This window comes from Ambystoma mexicanum, chromosome 6p, assembly GCF_040938575.1.
Source record: "Ambystoma mexicanum isolate Mex_15411 chromosome 6p, UKY_AmexF1_1, whole genome shotgun sequence".
NCBI classification, from domain to species: domain Eukaryota; kingdom Metazoa; phylum Chordata; class Amphibia; order Caudata; family Ambystomatidae; genus Ambystoma; species Ambystoma mexicanum.
Genome location: NC_090935.1, coordinates 970,492,194 through 970,514,392, shown reverse-complemented (window position 1 = coordinate 970,514,392; position 22,199 = coordinate 970,492,194). Strand labels below are relative to the sequence as shown.

At 48.1% G+C, this 22,199-nt stretch overlaps 1 protein-coding gene across 3 annotated transcripts in view; it reads right to left on the bottom strand.

Moving 5' to 3' along the window:
• PRDM6 (PR/SET domain 6) overlaps positions 1 to 22,199 on the bottom strand; it is a 268,286-nt gene that overhangs the window by 52,425 nt on the left and 193,662 nt on the right. For all 3 annotated transcript variants that reach the window (XM_069625581.1, XM_069625582.1, XM_069625583.1), the window contains exons 5-6: positions 15,673 to 15,797; positions 7,280 to 7,622 (exon numbers count right to left, since the gene is read on the bottom strand). In XM_069625581.1, the coding sequence (XP_069481682.1) occupies positions 7,280 to 7,622; positions 15,673 to 15,797 (468 nt within the window). The remainder of the gene's footprint in view (positions 1 to 7,279; positions 7,623 to 15,672; positions 15,798 to 22,199) is intronic.

The following is a 22,199-nucleotide window of genomic DNA, read 5'->3' as shown; positions in this document are numbered from 1 at the left end:
TCAGCGGCCTTGTTTATATAAAACTCTTGGGGCCAGATTCACACAGTGTTTTCCAATAGGATTGTGCCATTATAAAACACTTCTGAAAATCAGCCCCTTGGTCTTTACCAAACCCTGCTCCAAGGAAAGCCAGGAGGGTTTCATGAACTGTTTTCAAGGAGGGCACATTATCAGGCATTTCATGCCCAGTTGCGTTTTCCTTAATGGAAAGTGTAAGGGTGAGGACGCTTTGTTGAAGTGGTAACACCCGCCATCTGAGGACTAGCTGAAGCACACTACGTATTTTCATACAGACACGGGGTACATGTATGAACATGCCGGCTCTTCCAGCCTGGACATCCTGCTCAGCCTCGTAATATTGGTCTCTGCAACCGGAGCAAAATGTTGCACTTCGCCATTGGATGCCTTTGCAGAAGCATATTCTAGGTGGTGGGCAGCGCATCTTCGACCACTTCAAAATGTGCAGGTGCTGAGTCTGGGATTAAGTGGGCATAGAATGTGAGGGGCGTGAACGCTCCTGGTTCAGTGGTGAAGTCGTTAGCACTTGCCTTCTTCATGCCCTTTACTACTGCCCTAACCCAGTTTCTAGTCTGATTTCTGTCATGGCGTGCCAATGAAAAAGGAACAGAAGATTTCATGCATTCATGTTTTAATCAAGTTCCATATCACAAGTCCATACCTTGTGTGTACTATGTTTGCGTTTTTTAACGACAGGTCTATGAATTGCTATACACATTTGGGGAGTTGTGTGTGCAACAGGTAGGTAATGGTTGAGATGTGCCTTGCATTATGCTGCAATGAATTGGTAAACATTCTATTGGGTATTGACACACTTGACAGCCGTGGGCGAAAATGGCAGGAATGTGTGTCTTAGACTGGGCACAGTTATGTCTTCAACCAGAAGACAGCGGCATCGGGTGATTTTTAATATCATCTGCATTAACCAAGAGGGACCCTTACAGTGCTCCCCAAAAGGATTATTGTCTCATTAGAGGTCGTGCATGATTGTCCCTCCAGCAAATCGGAAACTGTCATCTTCCCAAAAGAAGAACTTGCCTTCACAGACAGTAGATCATTGGGATTCCCTTTCTATGAGGTTCCACAGAAGACTCACCCAAACTACAGAAGAAGATGGGAGACTGTATTCGCCATAGCTTCACAGACAGCGTGGACAAGGTATGCCCTCTTGCTTGTGGTGTAGGCATTCGCTGTCTACACTTTCTGATGGGTCTTCGCACCTGGTGGAAAACAGTCATGCACGGAGGGACTTACTGTGAACGCATCCGCAATGGTGTTCAGAGTCAATTACTTTACGCGTCCAATCGTTGCTTCATTCATTGGACTTTTCGGCAGGTTAAAGCCTATTAACCTTCTTTTGTGCAGATGTTGTGGTACCATCATGTTGGCGAGCAAAACATCTTATGACACCACAGCCTATGTTAGGTTATGTTATGTTAAATTGATTGATAGCGCACACCTCTGCCATTTCCATGGTATCCGGGTGCTGAATATATAAAGAGTTTGAAAATATGCTGAGCAAAACAGGGTTGGACTGGGGCATTCAGTTGGCTCGGACACCAATGAAAAAGTGACCCGCAGTCGCAAATGTCAATTTGTTCCATTTGTGACCGACTTGTTTGAGTAGTACTGGAAGGGGAGTTTTTTGTAAAATGCATTAGAAATTGTGCATTTTAAAGAATATTTGTTCCATAACAGTTGTCAAAACTACTAGCTGCTGAGTGAAGTAACTGATCAACCTGGCTCACTTTTTCCCACAACTGTCCGCTTGACTAGAAATGCTGGCCCACACTATCCCGTTGGGCCCTTACTTCGAGCATTGCCCTATAGGAGAGTCTAAGCCTGGGGCGAAAGGTTGAGCGGCGCTTTACCCTTAGCTGTCTGCTACGGGAATGCTTGGATACGTGGTATTCGTTCACCGAATCATCAGTGCTTTGTTGTGTGCAACTCAGTTATCAAGTAGGGAAACAGGAAAAGGATCACACAAAGGTGTCTCCCTTATTGTCTAGGGCACTGTGGTGTGGAGCTCCTTCATGCATAGCCCCTGGGTGGTTTAGGCCTCAGGAGCCATATGAGTGCAGCACACACTCTGAAACCCCTTCTACTGAGGTCCTGGGTTTACAGTATATCGCCCTGTTTGTAACATCAGATTTTCGAAGATATTGGGCCCTCCTCAGTCCTTCTAGCCGTTGGCAATTTTAGATATCAGTATCATCAAAGGGTGCATTGCAGATACTTTGTCCCTGTGCAAGTGAATAGATGGGTCGATGGTTGGTTGGGTATTTGGAGTCAGTCCTGTAATAGGAATGTGAGTGGTTAGAAGTCAGAGCAGTCAAAGTTGTCAAGAGCATGAGAAAGAGTGGAGTCGATCGGAGGGCATTGATTGGAGAAATATGGATAACTTGTGAGGATGGCAGCAGTGAAAAGAGATGAAATTAGTGCTATAGTTGGACTGAGCTGCCTCCAGAACAGAAGTGAGGAAGCGAGGCAAGATGGCGCATGGATCTGTTGCCAGTGGTGCAGGTTGAAGCATGACACGGTTCTCACCTGCTATATGAATGGGGACATCCATTGCTGAGGGCATAGGGGTGAGAGAGTGAAGGCGTGAGCAGGGCAATGGAGCTCAAAGGAACTCTTGTAGCTGAAATGAACTCTAGAAATGCCAATCCAAGTGCGTCAGCAAGAGGTGGCAAGGCCGCATGAAGGGAAATTCTAACTTGGTCTAGACAGTGCCCCAAAGATTCAGGTTTGAATTTCCATTGACTAATTGGGTGAGATGGACTGGAAGAGACAGTGGAGTGTAGAGGAGAGTTGTCAGAGGATGATTGGTAAAATGCGGTGGCAGTGACCTGAGTTAGGAATAGTGCAAGACAAGATAGAGTTAATGGCTAGAACTGTGGGTCACCATGTCATGGAAGGCCGCTATGGGATGGTCAGAGAGATTGGAGTCCAGAAGGAGTTTGTGAGCCTATGTCATGCTGTGGTGGTTAAAGTCCACCATGTGAATATGATTGAAGCTTCAGCGAGAAGAGATACCTTAGGGTGGTCATGAGCATGGAGGAAGAGGTGAGGCATGCAGATGAAAATGATAGTAGGATGGCTGTATGCAAGACGCTGAACAGTGATATGATTAAAATAAGAGGGAAGAAAGGCAAGGATGTTCTGGCTTTGTTGATCATGAGGCCAAAAGCACCGTCTTTCTTAGGTGGGTGAGGGAAGTGAGAAAACGTAGCAGAGAGTAAGTGTTCAAGACTGTAAGAGTGGTAGGCATTCACGTTTCATGGACAGCCATCATGGTAAGAGGGGCTGTTGGGAACCAAAGGTTTCATTACAGAGAGAGTGGGCATTCCAGAATCTCAGAGTGAGTTGTGGTGGGCGGTGGGGTGTGGCAGGAGGAGGTGTAGGGAAGCAGCTGTGTGCACAGTAGGTGCTGTACAAATCACCCCCCTTAAAGGAGACAAGAAGGGTACGCGAGGTTTGAGTGTGTACGTGTAGATCCACCAGAGTGTCATCATCGAGAAGGTATGAGGATCGGGAGAGGATAAGAAAAAGGAGAAGAGTCGAGCAGTGGCGGGGTTATGCGGCCAAGAGTGTATTATCCCCAGTTCAAGGGTATGGAGAGGCTAATAGGATGAGGCTATGCAGAAGCATTAGAGAAGATATGAAGCATAACATGGTAAGTAGTAGACACAGGGTGGCACAGAGCAGTGGTGCTTATCAGTACCTGCCACTGCTGAAGAGGAGAGTGAAGCAGGGATTAGTGAATGAGGCCCTTTTCTTTATCCTGCCTTTATTGGAGAACACCAAAAGGCTAGGATTCTTTGTATGGAGCAGTGTGTCTGGCTCTAACCCTTTTTTTAAGAGGCCCTAAGAGGCCCAAACAAGACGGTGTCCGCTGGAATTGCCTTATGTTGGTGGTGACCATCCTGGGAAAACTTGGGTATGTCTCTCTGGGATCCAACGAGCGTGCACAAGATGGCTTCCAGCTGGTCCAGGAAGCTGCTAGAGGTCCCTCGGTCTTGCAGGGAAGGGGGACCAGTGTGTACATACCTATCACTTTTCAACCTATGCCCAGTTGGCCCACTGCGATCAGACCACATTTCCGACCATCATTCACTCCATGCAACATGATGCAGATAGAGAACATTCCAACCAGGTACCCTTAGATCCATGCACCAGACTCTGGCCTAACGGCTATGAGGCCACACCGTGGTAGACATGTGTGATCCAAATGTCAATTAGCAGTGTGCGTTCCACCCAACCAAGGCAGGCAATGGACACTATGAACTGGACAGGAAGAAGACTTACAAATGAGGGTTGGTCTCTGTGTCAGAGGAGAGTGAATGTAATAGTACTGAAATGGCTGAGAAAAAGAATTCAGCCTTTCGAGTTCACCTTTAAATTCTATGGGTTAGGTGCTGTTTGTAAGGAATTTCCGTGATCATTTCGGGGGAAAAAAACTTAATTGAGAAATGACCTCATATTTTTGGCTGAAAAACGAAAATTACTTTTTGCTTTTTAACTTTCTTTTTTATAACGTGGGGAGCTCCCCCGTGCCTCTCCTCGCCCACCTGCCGTAACGTATACCTTTACCCCACCCCCCACCTATTACATATAACAAAATACCTACTCCTTATGTTCAAATAAATTAGGTCATTTCTCATTCGTTTTTTTTATATTAGGTTATTTGTACAGATTCGGTCTGTAAGCACATTTTGTGGGAAATGGTGGTGCTCGTAGTTCTTCCTTTAAAATCATGGATCTGGAATTCCTAGTTGGAATTTCTGGCCACCGATGGCATTATTTCCATGGAAGCTTTTTCGGCAACAATACAGTTGAGTTTGGTGTTAACGAGAACATTTGAAGACAAGGGGATGGTAAAGTGGGGCCTATTATTTATTCCCTCCCAGGATGTCCCCCTTTATCGGCTCTGACAGCTCCTCAAAGATTTGGGCCTGTGGGGCTGTGCGACCCAGGCTCTTCATCACAAGCCGGGACGCCCTCTGCCTCTGTGGCCGCTCTCTTCCACAGACCGTCCACGTGCAGGGGCCGGGCATTCGTCATTCCCACGCGCCAGCCTGTGGAATTCCTGGCTGGTGATGGCGTAATGGTGATAACAGCTCCCTGCAAGGGCTTCTTAGATGAGGCCTCGCTGCGGATGTGTCTGCGTATCATGCAGAAACTGCACTTCCGACGGAAGCTCGCGCCTTCAAGCACCTGGTAGTGGAAAGGGCTTTGTAAAGATCAATTGACCGATTTTAGTGGGAGCTTATATGTTGCTTTACATTTTCCCAATGTGTATCTCAACCTGTACTTTTCATTTGTGAATAACAATACAACGGAATCACCAGCATAGAGTCGTGATGTGGCGTCGGCTCAAGGTGCGTTCGGGTGGCTGCGGCCACACAAGGGCGCTCACCTGGCGCAGCAAATAAAGGGCACCTGGACTCCGGCTCAGTGTCACGTAAACTTAAGTTTACATGGCACTGAGATGGAGGTTACTTAGGTATCAATCTGGCCCAGCGCCTATTAAAGAACAGCAGGGGACTCAGTTCAGCCAAACAACAGAACTGAGTCCCCTGCTGTTCTGCATTTGTTGGCGAGATTAGTGATGGACCCAGGACTCATCTGGCAGCCCCTTTACCCAGGCTGCCCCTGAGGTCAAGTTCTGTCAGAATCTTGGTGAGGGAGGGGGTGGCGCACAATTCTCGCATAGGGCACAGGCAGACCCGGGGCTGGCAGTGAAGGCGCGCATAGGACTGGTGCTGCAGATACTGTGTTCTGGTATAGGGGAGACTTTCTGAGGTAGGAGGTGTGGTCGAGCAGTTTGGCACTGCAAGGTGTTGGATTCGTGATCTCAGAGGTATTAGTAAATGTGTTCGTTTTTATTTGGCCGAATGGTACATTTGACCGAATTTAGCCTGTACCATTTCACCGAATAAAAATGTACAAATTGGCTAATACATAGCAAACATGTGGAGCGGGGCTTGTGGGGGTGTCCCCCCGCTTCTATGATCAGTATGTATTAGCCTTGGGGGGTTGCAGCCGTGCCCCCCTTCCTAAATATTGGAGGCGGGGGACCAAAAAGGAAAAAAACGAAAAAGGGACCCTGCGGCGTCTGATCCGACCCGCGTTTGAGGTACGGATCTGATGCTGCACTAGGTGGCGGGCGAACAGTTAAGTAGAGAAGGGGGTTGGGGGTGGGGAATTGGTGTGAGTGCGTTTGATCCTCTGAGAACTGATCGCATGCGGGCTGTTTTTTTTCAGTTTGCCGCAATCAGTTCTCAGACGGTCAAACACACCTAAACCGATCTCAGATGGAACATGTGCTTTGTGTTACATACGTGGCCGACTACATGCAACACAGTGTCCTGTGGGAAGTGTGATGAGTGGTTGTAGGACGTGTTGCTTCAAATAGGGGTAGTGTTCTTGCCCAGGAAGTCTGTTATTGTACAGTTAGCCTGTCCTTGTACAGTAAGCCTGTTCTACAGGAAGTCTGTTCTTGTGTACAAGGTGTGGTAGGGCATATGAGATGTTCTCTTCTGTGAGATATGTGTTCTAGTGCAACGGGCATACACTGATGTCGAAGCAGGTTAGGGATATGTTGGAGTTCGAGTGTTTTAGCCTTGGTGGGGGGCATTTTAGTGCAGCGCGTTTTCGGGGTGGATGATGCATTACAGCCTAGGAGATTTGGATGACTAGAGAAGACACATTCTGGTGTAGGGAAATGAATGCTATTGTGAATAACCTGCGTAAACTACTGTGATTTTCTAGTAAGGGGTCGTGAATTCTTACAAATTCTACTTTTTTAAGGAAATACATTCAATTAAGCTTCCCATGGCATTGCTGGTTGGAGTCTACCTGCTTCTTGTAACTTTGATGATCTCGTGCTGAGAAGTATTCCCCTAGAATTTGCCTTCTATCAATCCTCTTGAATCTGCTGAATTGTAGGCCATTTGGAGTAGGGAGCTTAAGGTGTGCGCACGGTGGCATTATCTAAAACATAATAAATAAATATGTGTCAGTGTGGTAAATAAGTAGCTAGTTGTATTGACTGAGATTATTCGTGACCATTGCCGTAAGACTTCAACATGGGGTAAGAGGATCCCAGCTGTGTGGGGGTTAAAGTCATGTCATTCCTGGGACTGAATGAACCAGTGACATTTTTTGGGTCTTCTGTCCCTGATTCGACATAATCAAAAGAGCCCCCAAAACATTGCAGCAAAGGCGCCAATGACGACGTGTTCGGCATTACCGGTACCTGTCTGGGTTCTGCGTGCAGACGTGCATCTGTAAGAGGATCCGCTGCGTGAAAGTCTTAAAGCACTGCCCACACTTCCAGAGGTGCCAGTCACTGAACTCAGAATTGAGTTGACTCGTGGACGTGGGGCTTGCCAGAACCCGCTGGTTTTTCACGTTGATTTGGTTGTAGCCAGTCTCGATGGGGCCCGACTTATCCAGAAGAGAAAAATTTCTGGAGCATGGAGTCTGTGGAAAAACTATGGACCGCTGCAATGCGGCTGAGGGTACCTTTCCAGTTTTGCTGAACGGCGGCAGAGCGTCTTGTCTGGACATGGCATCCATGACGGGCGAAGGAACGTTTACTGGAAGACAAGAGGAAGGGGGGTGCAGGGTCAGCATTGCTCACTTCTCAACGACACAAAGAAATATGAAAAGCGACAAAGAGCAAACATATACTTATATTTCTAAGGAATTGCTTCAGCGGCCTAATCACAATTACTCCCACACATCTCGCTCTCCGCCGGCACAAGCTCATTTAGACAAAAAGTGCTGTGGGACCAGAGAGTATGTAAATGTGGCTTATTTATGCAAGGCTGTAACAAGTTCCACCGCCTATAAATCTGATGCCCGCGGAAATAAAATAGATCCTGAAATAGAAATCCATTAAAGGAGTTAAAGCGCGATCAGGAAGAGGCAGCGCGTGGTGTCACCATATGGATTTTCTCGCGATCTATTGCGGGTGACACTGCCTTGACCTGCTTAAGGAACCGATTTGTTTTCTATGTGGTAAAAATACTGTATTATTGAGCTTTACACCAACGCACCATACCGCAGCCGTACCTCAGAAGGGAGCTCGTTTTAATGATATATTTAAAATCAGGCGAATTATTGAAACAAACAAGAAATCCTGAAAAGATTTGATGTAAGGGAGACTTTTTCCCAGTGCTTTAGGTGGGGTGAGAAATCAAGGGGGGGGCTCTAACGAGGAGGAGGAGTCTAAATGATGGGTGTGGCTGAAGGGTCCCTAGCACAGACAATACAAAGAAAGTGGCTTTCCTCACTGTCTGGTTGCTTTTTTTGACTGTCCCGTACTGGGGATCCGAACCGAGCCCTGCAGGTTACAAGCCAGTGGCGCATCGCACTGTGCTATTTCACTGACGTTGGAGTTCTTTTGTTTCATTCAGTAGACTGTTTGACACATAAAGCCCGAGCTCGGGCAGTTCACAGCTGGAGTTCATTACAGAAATCACCACTGGAACTGTCGGCAGAGAGCCTGTGATACGGGTGGGGCAAACAATGAGTTTCTTTGCCCCCAGAGCTCCCAGCTTCTGAGTAAGTTTCACACTCCAGTGGTGGAGCAACGTGAGACGGGACCTTAGCCTGCTGCTTCAGTGCCCTACCTTTTATGGCACTGGCTAGAGGGTTGCATGTTGTTAATTTGCTAGAAACGTTCATATGTCATCCGATTCTCGAAGGAGAAACGTGATGTGGAGTTCTGGCTTGGAAGAACAGAGACATATGGCGGAAATTCCCCTTTCTTCAAGTGGATACATGTTCCCTCATGTTAAGCAACAGTCCCAAACAATGCATGCGTTGTGTTATCACACTTAAGGTGATCTCACCCTAGACAAAGAGACATTCTTGCTTGCCGTTTCTCAAGAAGTCACTTATCACGCAGTTGGAATGGCTATACAACTGTTTTCCAAGCTGTGGGCACAGTTCATTTATTCTCTAGGCATTGAGTAAACAACTATGAAAATTGTCTCCGACTTCTTATTTAGCGTCTTCACATTTGCTGTGACCCATAAATGCCTGGTTAGGGCTCAGTAAAAGTTTAAATAAGACATTTTAGGAGAGGTTTGCTGTCTTATTCAACACTTAAGAAATGCCTTTCATTTGGACGAGGGCGAGCTCACAGCGGCAGGTTTGAAGAATCTTTCAGGAACACTGAGGGGCGCGGGGGTGGAGGAAAGTCTTTATTTACAAAAGGCAGCCAGCCATTTGTCTGTTGGTTACAATGGGTAAGAAAGATGCCAGTTTCACAATCCCCTGAATCCCCAGCTAGGCATGACCCAACAGAAACCAGCTTCTGGAGTTCAAATCGGCTGGCATCACAGGGTGGTGGAAATCGTTGTTGGCTTGGGCGAGGTGAAGTTGTTAGTTGAGGCAACCAGGCAATCACATTTGGCTCTGGATACCATGGCATGTGTTTGCACCGCCCATGTGTCCAGATGTGTGGCCTGCTTGTGAGATAGGCACCTGCCCACGCCCCCCAGGAATGCCACTGTTGGTTCCTCTCAACAGCATTCACTCTGTGACTCAATTTAGACAGTAGATTCGGGGGGGGGGGTGGATGGGTCCTCAGTGAGCCATGTATAAGCAGCACTGCGATTTATACATGATTAGGAACAAATGTGATTATGTGCACGCATGTGCCGATGAGGGCCCAACCTGCAATAACCTCCATACACTGACTAGCGCAAGAACCAAACACCACTACTTTGAAGGCAATAACCCCGCCTATGCAGGCATCCTGAACAGAGCTGAATCAAGACATAGGGCCTCATTACGACCCAGGCAGTAGGAGGGTAACTGTGCCAGTAGAGCTGCCACGCTGTAAATACCCTACCGCCTCATTACGAGGTCTGCTCGCGGGACCCGCTAAGGACGCCTGGTAAAACCAGGCGTCCTTAGCGGGTCCCGCAAGCAGACCAGGATGCTAACAACGGTCCCGTCATTAACGGGCCCGTTGTTAGCATCCTCCCCATTCCCATTGAGCCCTATGGGGGTTCAAATGGGAATGGGGATGTAACAGGTCCGGGTTCCTTGAATGGGGAAATACCGGGCCCTCCAAGGACGGAATGGCCCGGTAATTCCAAATTCAAGGAACCAGGACCCGGTACCCGGTATGGGTGTAGCCATGCCGCTAAAAACCTTCATATGTAAAAGCGGCATGACTAGCTCCATACTCGGAATGAGGCCCATATAGTTCCGACAAAAACACTTGGGGCCTCATTACAAACATGGCAGAGTGGGTGAAAATGGTGATGATGTGGTGGTAATTTGTTTACTGCCGCATTACCACTGCATTACCGCACCACCGGTTTGGTGGTGAGGTGGAGGATTTACCTCCAGCAAAAAGCAAAATGATGGTGGTAAATCCTCCACCTAACTGCCAAACATCCACAAAATAGCTGAAATTACGCCACCGGAATTACCGGCACTGGTAATTCTGCCAGAATCCTCATGGAGTCCTATGGACTCAAAAATGGAGACTTACACCGCCCTATCACCACTTGTAATCGTGCATAAATCCGCGTGACGAAGTGGCTGTCACAGTAATCGTGTTTGGCGATAATCCAGAATATTTACTGCCAAATTACCGCCAAACTCATGATGAGACCCTAAATGCGCAATTGTTTTCTCGTGGAAATGTTTCTTTTTGTGAAGCACAGTTTTCCTCATTTTTAGCAAAGCATGTGGCAGTGAGACCGGGAAATGCATGCCCCCATAATATATAATGACTAGGAATGCTTGGTCTTTACCTTACTGTAATATTTCTCAGGTTTATGGGCGTCTTTTTGAGATATCTATTTAAATCTATAAGAGGAGAATAACAGAATGGTGTCTTGTTTTCTTGAGCCCATCACCTGGTGATAGTGACGTGTTATTCTGCGGTTCAGTAGATTGTTAATGTATAGAGTTCATGGAACTCCAGGTCCATTGATAAATAGGGGCAACAAGAAAAGGGGCAACAAGAAAGCTGAAAGTACGAAGGATGAAATGCCTCTTTTGTATAGAGAAGTATGCCATAATAACCCAGCGGTGTGCACATTGTTTACTTAAGATCCTTTTGAATGCAGAGTTTAGGAAACATTAGAGGTGAAAAGCAAATTCTATAATACGTCCAAGGTTTTAATTAACTATAGGCAATGTATGTCTGAGATGTCTATGACTGTGAGTTCATGAGATTCATCCTCAAAATAAATTGAGTTTGATTTATTCGGGTGGAACCACTTTAAGTTCTAGGAAACATAGCATCCAATTGCCCACTTATTGCAGGGAGCCAAGATTCCTTAAAACAACAGACTGGGCACAGGACAGGCGTGGCATGTCCCAAAGCCACAAGTTTATCTCCTCCCACCAGGACCAGCAGCATATGATGCATTGTACCTCTATGGAGGAGAATGGCTGCGGCAAGGTTCAAGCGCCGCAATATTTCTTGCATGAATAAATGAGTTACTTGCAAGAACTCCTTTAAGATATGCCTCCTGTGGGAGCAGAACTGTGTAAGGCCTGAGAAGACCACGCTTTACCTGGGCTCCCCTTGCAGGCCTTCCGCTCGTGCCCATCAAAGCTCTTCCATGACAGTGCAAGGGGGAATCTTTCTGCTGTAACGATGTCCTGATCTGGGACACCAGACAGGCTGACGCTTTTTCCCTGAGTGGAGGATCGGCTCTCCTTCCCTGACCAGCACTCCTAGATGGTGTTTTGGAAAGATGGTGGCAGCTTGAAAAGATATGGAACTCTAGAGATCTAGATCGGGACGCTGGGCTGGACCCCTTAGGGAACCGGACTTTCATGTGGGACCGGGGACGTGTCCTCAAGGTTCGAGGGATCGTGGGGAAAGATGGAGGAATCTCTGCTCCCCCAGTGACAATGTTACCGCATCACTTCTTGTCCCTCCCCGTGGAGACTCGTGGAACTCCTGCCTTTTCGCAAGGTCAGGTGAGCATCATACAGATCCTGACCAGTGAGGTAATTACACTCCCTACTTTGCTTCACTGAGTGTCTTTGAAAGACATTTCTGGTGAGTGCAGGCCGGGGGATCATGGCTGGCAAATTGAAGAAGGAAACTGGAAGTGAGTTTTTAACCTGATTCCCAACTGCCCTGTGAAAGGTCAGAAAGGGGCAACCAAAGCGCACATACCTGCTACACAAGGATTGCCGAATGGCAAACAGAACTTCCTCCACGCTACAAATTCCTTACAATGCGCATGCCTTCTGGACCGAGAAGATTGAGGGAGCGATATAGACAGTGGAAACTAAGCTGGGAGAGCAGGCAGGTAGGGTGGGCAGTATTGAAGCTTTGGTTAACAATTAGAGGCTCATATTCGTGCTCGATAGCAGCTGAGTAGGTAGAGGTCTACTAACCTTTTGGGTGTTGAGGAATTCAAGCTGACAGCTGTGGATAACTTCCTCCAACTAGACAGCGGAGAGGAGATATTGGATAATGCACACAAGAGTGCATAACTGTGAGTCTTGGAGTGCTGGAAGAGCGGCATGCATACAATGTATCATCCAAACTGGAAGACGTTTTCACAGGCCTGATCAGTGATGGCTGGAAGGATAACTCAAGCTCAACATGCTTGCCTTGGGAACAGGACAATGCCATGCATCGTGGGTTCATGGGCTGGGTCATGAGTTGGGTTGATGCAGTCGTTCACCCCCCAAACAAACCAAGTCAATAGACTGAGTACCACATTGTGGGTAATAAATTCTATTGGCTACAGTGTGCTCTGAAACTGTATTCCCGATGATAGCAGTGCCACATGTGACACCAGAATTAAGGCCAGAGTGAGAACTGATGATGGATATGCTGTTCCCTCAGACTACCTATCAGAGGCAAGACTCAGGGTGAGGGAAGGGCAGGCACAGTGATGGTGGCTTTATGGCTAGAGTGAGAACTGATGGTGGATATGCTGCTCCCTCAGACTTCCTATCAGAGGCAAGACTCAGGGTGAGGGAAGGGCAGGCACAGTGATGGTGGCTTTATGGCTAGAGTGAGAACTGATGGTGGATATGCTGCTCCCTCAGACTTCCTATCAGAGGCAAGACTCAGGGTGAGGGAAGGGCAGGCACAGTGGCAGTGACTTTATGGCTAGAGTGAGAACTGATGGTGGGTATGCTGGTCCCTCAGACTACCTATCAGAGGCAAGACTCAGTGTGAGGGAAGGGCAGGCACAGTGATGGTGGCTTTATGGCTAGAGTGAGAACTGATGGTGGATATGCTGCTCCCTCAGACTTCCTATCAGAGGCAAGACTCAGGGTGAGGGAAGGGCAGGCACAGTGGCGTGGTTTTATGGCTAGAGTGAGAACTGATGGTGGATATGCTGGTCCCTCAGACTACCTATCAGAGGCAAGACTCAGTGTGAGGGAAGGGCAGGCACAGTGATGGTGGCTTTATGGCTAGAGTGAGAACTGATGGTGGATATGCTGCTCCCTCAGACTTCCTATCAGAGGCAAGACTCAGGGTGAGGGAAGGGCAGGCACAGTGGCGGTGGTTTTGAGTTCTATAGAATTTAGGGATATGCTCAACAAGTGACGCAAAGGGGTGAAGATGTAATCCAACCGCTTACTGTTATTCCATGACTTGAGCCCAGAAACGATGTCCAGAAATAGAACGCTATTGGAAATCAAGATGGAACTGATCTCAAGAGATATCACGGAAATGGTTGGGTTTACGCCTCTTCTCGATATTAAACATTTGGGGACAAAGTACATGTTGTCACAGGTCGATGCTTGAGGGATTATGACTGGGGGGCAAAATTATAGTTTAGTCAGTGCAGGAGCACACTTATGGTTACAGAGATCTTTCAACTGGGCGGAGGGACCTTTGAGAGTGGTGCTTGATACTCAAAGGGGCTGTCTTCTGGGATAGAGAGAGAGTGCATGGACCTCTTTGTTGAGGCATTTTCCAACTGGGCATCTGGTGCCATGTTTTAGAGCAACTACAGGGCTGGCAGACTCCAGTGCTTTGTTAACAGTTTAGTGTCGACTCTGAGATGTTAGTAAACTTTGCACACTGGGGTATTTTGTATTCCAACACTGTAGCTTGCATATTATGTGTACCTCGTTGTGAGGGCCGCAGTTTTAATTTTTGTGGGGGTTCTGTAAAGAGTTGAGAGATATGCTTGAAATGTTCTGCAAGCATTAAACTCAATAAACTAATTTTAAATAAAAAATACCATTCCTCCCCCTATGACATGTACCCCTATAATTGTTGGTTAATCGGTGGCTACAATTGTTTGTTCAGGCTGAAAGAACAGACATTTTCCAGCAGGTGTTGCAATAGAGGTCCATCCACAAAGTTGGAGGGACAAATCTTCCTGAGATTAGCACACTCCTGACTGATTGCCCACGTGGCTGTTGGCTCAGAGGCAACATATAAATAAATATTAGGGACACACCCAAGAAATAGTTAAGTAGGAGGGCCAAGGCATGCAACACTTGCACAGTTCCCAGCCCAGATTCCATTTGTGAACACATACCCGTCGCTTGGCATACCCTGGTTACAAACCGACAAACTGCAGTTGGGTGAGCCCGGTGAGGGTGAGCAGGTCTGGGTCAAAACTGGCACCCTGGCCTGCCCCTCCTTGCGAGTCAGTGCAAACCATGAGCCCCACCTGTTGTCTGCGGCTCCTGCTACAAAAACACAGGCACTGTTACCCGACTTCCACTCCCGGCCTCTACTCCACTCATTGATTGGCTGGGGATGGACAGGGAGTCTAAGCACTTCCTGTCATGGCATCGGGGCAGAGGATCAGAGCAGTGACTAGCAGTGCCTTCGAAGCATATTGCTTCATAAGGTGAGTGCTTTCTAAAGGTGACCATTTTCTACTCTCCCTGGCGCCGCCAGTGCCACCAACCCCCTTTATCGCCCCTTTTTCCTTGCCCCCATCCAGGTGTGCGCCAGACCCTCTCTCCCCCTTCCCCGCACGGCCATCCACAAGATACCAGCACTAACCTCCCCAGTGCCAGCACCCTCTTTACTGTCCCCCAGCCTCTTTACTCTCCCCAGCCCCTTCTCTCTACCCCAGGCCTGTTCCTCATGCCACCGTCCTAAAAGAACTCTGAATTCCTACCACCCCTCCTGTTTTGCATGCCCAATTCCCCGGCTCGGCTCCCGTATGACCCGAAGAGTCGGGCCAGAAGCCCTGGCTCCGCCCCAGCCATGAAATACCTAGCACTCCCAACTCTACTACAAACCATGCAGAGTATATTATAGATTTCCAGCAGGTGGCAGGTGATTTGTGAATCAGACACAAGATGTGTATCGCCAATCATCAGGTCCATATCACCCTTACTGGGTACACTGCAGAGCACCAAATATCTTCTAGGAGCTCGAAGTCCACACTTTTTCTTAAGGTGTAACCACTGGGCACTTCACTCAAAGGCATTCACATTGTGGACCAGTGCAGAGGCCTAGGCATAGAAATAATGGGTTCAACTCTGCTACAAGGAGGTATCTCATGATGGCCGACAAAGCCGAACCCTACCCTCCCTTCCATAGCATTTATCGAAAGCGCAACCACTGACGAGTGTTAAAGGCAGACAACGCATGGAGGCATTCATGAGAAATACGGAAGCCTTCAGCGTTGAGCTACTATTTCGGTGCAGTAAATGTCTTACAGTTTTCATCCTGGGCGATGCACTGCAACGGAATCCCGAAGAAAGACGTGTAGCTGTCGTTGTACCAGACCAGCAGCTCGGTCCCTCGGGGGATGTCTATGCAGGCTCTGTAGAATATGCTCGACCTGTTCGAGGCGACACAAAATGGAGGCTGTTTTAGCACACAACGGGGCTCATTTTCCTATAAGCATGGGTATCATTTAGTTCAACTTTCTGCCATAAAACATTTACATTTGCGGGTATTTCCATCCATTGATTCTCAGCGAAGTTATTTTGCCAGCATTCGGGGGAGCACAGCAGCCCTCCAATGATCCATTAATTAGAGGTCAGCTGGGCACATTTTTTTGGGCGGTTTGTCGCGGGAATTTCACAAACAGGTGGGGGCACGGGCTTTCCCCCTGGAGAGAAAGCCCAAATAAAAAGGACAGGCAGAGCAGCAAGAACGAGGGTGTCAGGGAGAAGACAGGACAGCAGGCAGAGGGTTAATCACAAAACGAATACTCGGACGACGCTACCCCAATCCTGCAAAAACAGCTCCATATTTTATGATCTATTTCAATACAAAGTCTTCTGTTTGCGTTAGGGCAGGGTTGCTCCGTGCAGGTTTACTCTAATAGTACAGGCTTTTAATGGAATAGTTAAGAAGCTCCTAATAATAGCCCAGCTTCCATAGCAACATAACCAGGGTGAGTTCAATGCCAAGGTAACTTTAGGTAGCTGCCCAGTGCCCCTACAGCAGAGAGGCATCATGTGGAGCTAGCTGGACCCTAAATACAGCACATCTGGTGGCATTGTGCTTGCCAAAATGACCCTTTGCCTGAGGGTGTATGTAGCCATGCACGCCCTCGACCTGAGCTTGAAGAAAAGAATACTGCCTTGAATAGGGGGACCAGACATTCCAGTTTTCCCGGGACAGTCCCGGGAAATCTCCTTCCGTCCCGGGATCCTGGGAGTTTTTTAATTTTATTATCCCAGTCCCAGGTTTGGAAGGGTGGGTGGCTGGGGTCCCAGTTTTTGCCAGGACCCGATTTCGAAATCCCAAAATCAGGGCCGGCGCGCCTCTTCCTGCGCGTAAATGGAGACGTAAATGCTTTTCACACCCCTATTTCCTCCCTCTTCCCTCCACGCAGCTCTCCTCCAATGAGAGGAGTGTGTCTGTGAGTACCCCCACCCCTGCCCGCAACAGGCCAGCAGCGTAGACGTAGGATTACAGTTGTATTTGTGTTTACTTTAGTCCTACTTCCATGTCTATGGCCTGTCCTGTTTTTCTTTATCTGGTCACCCTAGCCTTGACAGGAAGCACCGCCGCTTGCAACACCTTCTCCCCTGCATAGTAGTTTATAGTGCCTTCATGGCAGAGCAGCCGGGATACAAATGGGGAATAGAATATAGAACTGTGATGCTATTTTTAAGCATGGGCATGACAAAGTAGACAGAAGCTCCCTCCAAAGAGCACTTCAGTCGGAACGTGCAGGAGTAATCCTATGGGGTCCTGCCCGATTTTCATGCAGGACCGGCATCTGACTACCAATCTTCCGTTATCACTGAGGGACACCAAACCAGCCCTACCAGTGCAACAAATCACCAAACCTACAACAGAAGCAATTAGGGATTCCAGTAACAGCCACCAACCAACCAACCAAATATGGGTGAATAACCGGAGAGTCAGGAAAAGTTGAAGGGGAACAAAGTGCATCTGGAGAGGAGCAAGGCACACAGCAGAAAGTAACTTGTGAATGACTTCTGGAGGAGTCTAATGTTGGTTTTCCTTAATCTATGTATGACCACCCATGTATTATCCCCAGTGACTGTCCATTTACTCCGTCCTACAACCTGGTCAGAATGTCACTTAAACTCCCCCCATTGTGACTGCACCAGTGACTGCACTGGTTACCTGGCCACCCTCTGATCTCGGGTCCAGGTCCCCTCCCCTGCCAGTCGCACACCTGCGCTGCCTTCCTGGCAACCCCACTACTTGGGGACTGTTTCTGTATCCCTACAGTCCCATTACCAGCACTTGACACATGTTGTCTGCACTTACCCTTGCCGCCTGCTGCCTGTAGTTCTACTTATTGTTATTTATTCTTTTATACCATGTACTGCACTGTCCCCTCCCCTTTCCCCAGTGCAATCTACTCCTTCCCCTTCCCATGCACTTGCGCGATCTGAATGACACCTGTCCTAGTAAGATAGTTGTCTGTCTTCCCTGTGTTCCCCCTCCCTTGCCTCGTCGCGCCTTGAAACACTTGGGTATAGGCGCGTTATAAATGCCATATCATATCATATCATTGTAAGAAGCTCACTGCTTCCCATCAAATCTGATTTCTTATCTATTTTACGCTCTTTTGTGATCAAAAGGGCATTGTTACTCCCTGTATAAATAAAATAAAGGTGCCAATCAAAGAAGCTGCCATGGACCGAAGCCTAGTACCAGTGTCATTAAAATAAAGCACAGCATTATGACCTGGTGAGCATACATTACATGCTGGAGCAGACTGTGCAGGTAGGGTACTTCCCTGTAGACTACTAGGGGTGTTCTTGTGTGCCTGGCTCTCTAAGCCGCCCTCCAGTAAAGGTGACTATTGGCCTTGGCAGTGCACACTGCTTAGTCACTAGGGTACCCTGTTCCTTGGGCATGCCCACTCCCGTTCTCCTTTTGACCCCTGGCATGACCCTAGCTATGCAAGTCCCTACATGCATTAAGCGGCTGTCCATTTGCTTTCAGAAAGAGTTGAGCCTGGAAAGAACGGAGCTTGCCTGTTAGATTCCTGCGACTCCTCATAGAAAGACACGAGCTTGCATCTTTGCACCTAGAACCGACCACTTTGGAGCTGTACAAACTTTGGATATTCAAGGATGCACAAGACAAAAAGAAAACCCATGCCCTCTACTCCTTCACTTAAATATTCACAACGAGTGTCAAAGGGATGGACGTTTTGGGGATATTGGTGAAGCAGATGGGATTCAGGGAACTCAAAGGAGTCCCAGCACAGTCATGATGACTGCAGCAAAGTCTAAGTACATTTGGAGCGCCTGCTTTCTGGCCCTTATGGATAGGGAAGGGTTCAATTGTTGTTACACAGGAAATGGGTCACACCCTAGTTCCTTACCATATTCCCCACCAATGGGACACAGACACCAAGGTGTCATTTTTTAGGGATCGCAATGGGAACCCATCTTTACTTATACAAACACATAAACTGCATTTCTTATTAACCATGTATAACCCTTTCCTCTAACACTAATCCCATCTATGTTTTCCTGGCATGAGTTCTTTCTAAAGGCATCTGCCCGGTCAGACCCCCCCTTCCTTAGTGGAATCAGAGGGTGATCCATAGGGTGGACCCGACGGGACAGACTGCTGACCTAAACCTGGCACCACCCACTGTAGAGGGGGGCCAAAGGAGGTCCCCTAGGTGGCCGCCACTTCCTTATCTCTCTCACGCCAGGGTACATAACTATTCAGATTCCCTTCTTCCCACCTACATCCTTAACCTGATATGCATTCGCCTAAGTAACCAGTAACATGCCTTATACTTTATAACTACTATCATAACCATAAATATAAACGTACAACTAAACATACAGTTAAACTTGCAAAAACATATTATAACACATGATATGATAGGTTATTTATAATGCGCTTAATACCCAGAGGATTCTAAGCGTGTACCCGGGAATCGAACCTGTGGTGCTCCGTGGCATCTTGTTTTCAAGGCGAGCACGTTGCCCCTGAGCTATCCTCCCGAGACATATGGGTGACTGCTCCAGTCAGCCACCCCATTTCAGTACCTGAAGGTGCTGTTCGTGGTGGTGGACGGGGCATCTGCCCCCTGATGAAAATAACTGCTGTGCTGTTCCCTCCAGTCTGTTCTTCTGGGTGGCCCCGTCAACCACGTGGGGGGGTTTTCATCTTCTGAGTGGCCCCATGCTCTGGGGGCTCCCTGGGATCACTGCGTTGGCTCGCTGCCTTTTTCAATCTTCTTGGTAGACTCGTGACCCAAACCTGACCGCGATTAACGCCTCAGCCCAGCGCCTTTCTGTTTTCCAGCGGCATCCCCATTGCCATGTCTCTTCATTGCATTGGAGTAAAGCGGGGGCGCTTTCTTGCCGGAGCTCCAGCTGGCATGCTGGAGCTCCCTGCTTCACCTGGGATGCCCACTGTGGTGGTCCAGGATGTTCTTCACCAGCAGAGTGGATTCGCCCCGGCCTCTCATCTCTTCACCCGCACCGCCCAACGTGGCAGCCCGGGACTTTCCTTCACTACCAGCCACATAGGGGTGGGGCTGCCTTCACCACCACCTCTTCGCCTCCCAGGCCGCAGCTGGCATGCGTTGCCCAGGGGGACTCCTCTTTAGGGCCCACCTCACCTGGCCTCCAGGTGGGCCGAAAAGGCAGCTTCTTTTCTTCTCTCAGAATGCTCTGCACCGGCAGCCTGGGACTTAAGGTCTGGTCCCTGGACGGGCTGTCAGCCCCTCGCGGCCCACTAGATGCTGCTCCACGTACTCAGCTTGTGCCCGTGGTTATGATGCTGGACTGCTGCATGCATGCTGCCTGGTTGTTTTAACATTCATTCAGAAGGGGCCAATCGAGGCCTAGACCCCTCAGAGAGCGGCATGTCTCTGCTCCCTTTCCTTGTCCTTCTTTTTCTAACAGTCCTCCAATGGTTGTTCTTAGAATCTCTCCTTCCCTGCCGGGCCCGTTCTAAGGCAGGGGCGATCTGTCTTCTTTTCTTTTCTTCTTCTTCTACGTGCCCTGCAGCCCCATGGCGGGCTGGATGGTTCAGTACAGGTAGGGTCTCCTAGTAAATCAAGTATTTCACTCTTACACCCGGTTGTCTGTGCCTTTATTTCTAGATTTCCCTTAGGGGACAAGCATGCAGCCCTGCCTAGCTGGGCCCAATTTGGGCCAAAGGCTACATATTCGGGGTGTCTGCAGAAAGCCAAAGGTCCCCAGCCGATAGAGAACAGGAGGACTGGAAGCAAAAGCGTGTAGGCATAAGAAGACGGAGAACAATGTCAATGGGAGGATTTGAAAAATGGTTACTGCATCTAAAAGATAACACAGCAAAACACCCAAGTCAGGGAACACGGAAACAGCCATTTATAAGGCTTTGGAGGAAATAGAAAGAGAGCTGCAAACCATAAGGAAAAGAGAAATGGTAGATCTCAACCGGTTTTCTGGTTGAAAAATCGCTGCAATAGCTATTAGCCTGAAGGGCAAGATAAAAGCGCTTAGGGTTGGTAGGCCTTAAATTGAGACCCGCTGTAAAGGATTGACTGCCGCTAGATCATTTGTTCCTTGTACAACATTGCAGGCACAGGGAGAATCAGTCACCACATTTTTCACCGCGGTGAGATATTTACTTGTCAAAATATTTTGTCACTGCAAAGTGGATCTCGGCAAGAGGATCATAAAGATCAATAAAAAAGTGTGGATTCTCAATATTTTACTTGCAACTGCAAAAAAAGGGATCCATCTTGTTCTGTTCATCGTTTACTGCCATCTTGTGTCAGAAGGGCACCGCCAGCAAAGCACAGTGTCGTTACCAGTCTCCTTCTAAAGCCTACAAGCGTGGGGAAGGACAGGGTTGAGGTACAAAACACTCTGCCCTAATAAAGCATTTCCCTAACACAAAGTCCATCACAACAGACAGTGACATCACACTACTACAGTACATAACAAAGTATAGCAAAGTCAGAGCTACTAAATATTTAAAGCAAATGGTGTACAAGTTTAATCTGTAGTGTGATAGACTTTGTTTCTGTTATCAAAAACATGCATTGGGACTTTATTTATTTATTGAGAATTTATTAGGTGCCTATACAACCGAATGGTGTTTCTAGGCGCCACAAGACAAAATGGATATGGAGCATGGGCAGTAAAACAACAGTGGCGAACAATACATATACAATCTCCACAAGACGAATGGGGAGGGAGCAAGTGGAGCAAAACAAGAGTGTCAAAAAAGGGTAAATGTACAATCGTGGTCCTACCAGGCCTTGTGACATTCGACGTGCAAGTGCAGTGAAGAGAAGTGCAGGGTGGGCAGGCGGGAACAAGGAATGGACAAGTGCTGGTGGGAGCCCGGGGGGGAAGTGCAAGGGGAGCCAGAGGGGAGGCCAATGGCAAGTGCTAGGGCGGAAGAGTCCTATGGGTGGGTTGCACGGCTGCCAAGCAGGGGGGCCGCAGGGGGCCCGCAGTGCTGAGGGGAGGAGGGTGCTGTTGTTGACTGGGTGGATTCATGAAGGGCCAAGCCATAGACTTAGGGCCTCCTTATGAGCATGGCAGTATGGGAAAACATGGTGGTAATGTGACAGTAACTCCATTACCTCCACGTTACCACCACATTCTGGCACCGCCATACTGCGAGTTTGGCCTTGGGGTGTAGGATTTTTCTCCAGCAAAATGTTCAGCCGAAATGCCAATGGAGTCCTATGTACTCCAGGAAATGAAATCTTACACTGACATGCCGTCACTTTTTACCTTAAGGTTGCTATTCCCATTGTTTTGACTCTTTTAATAAT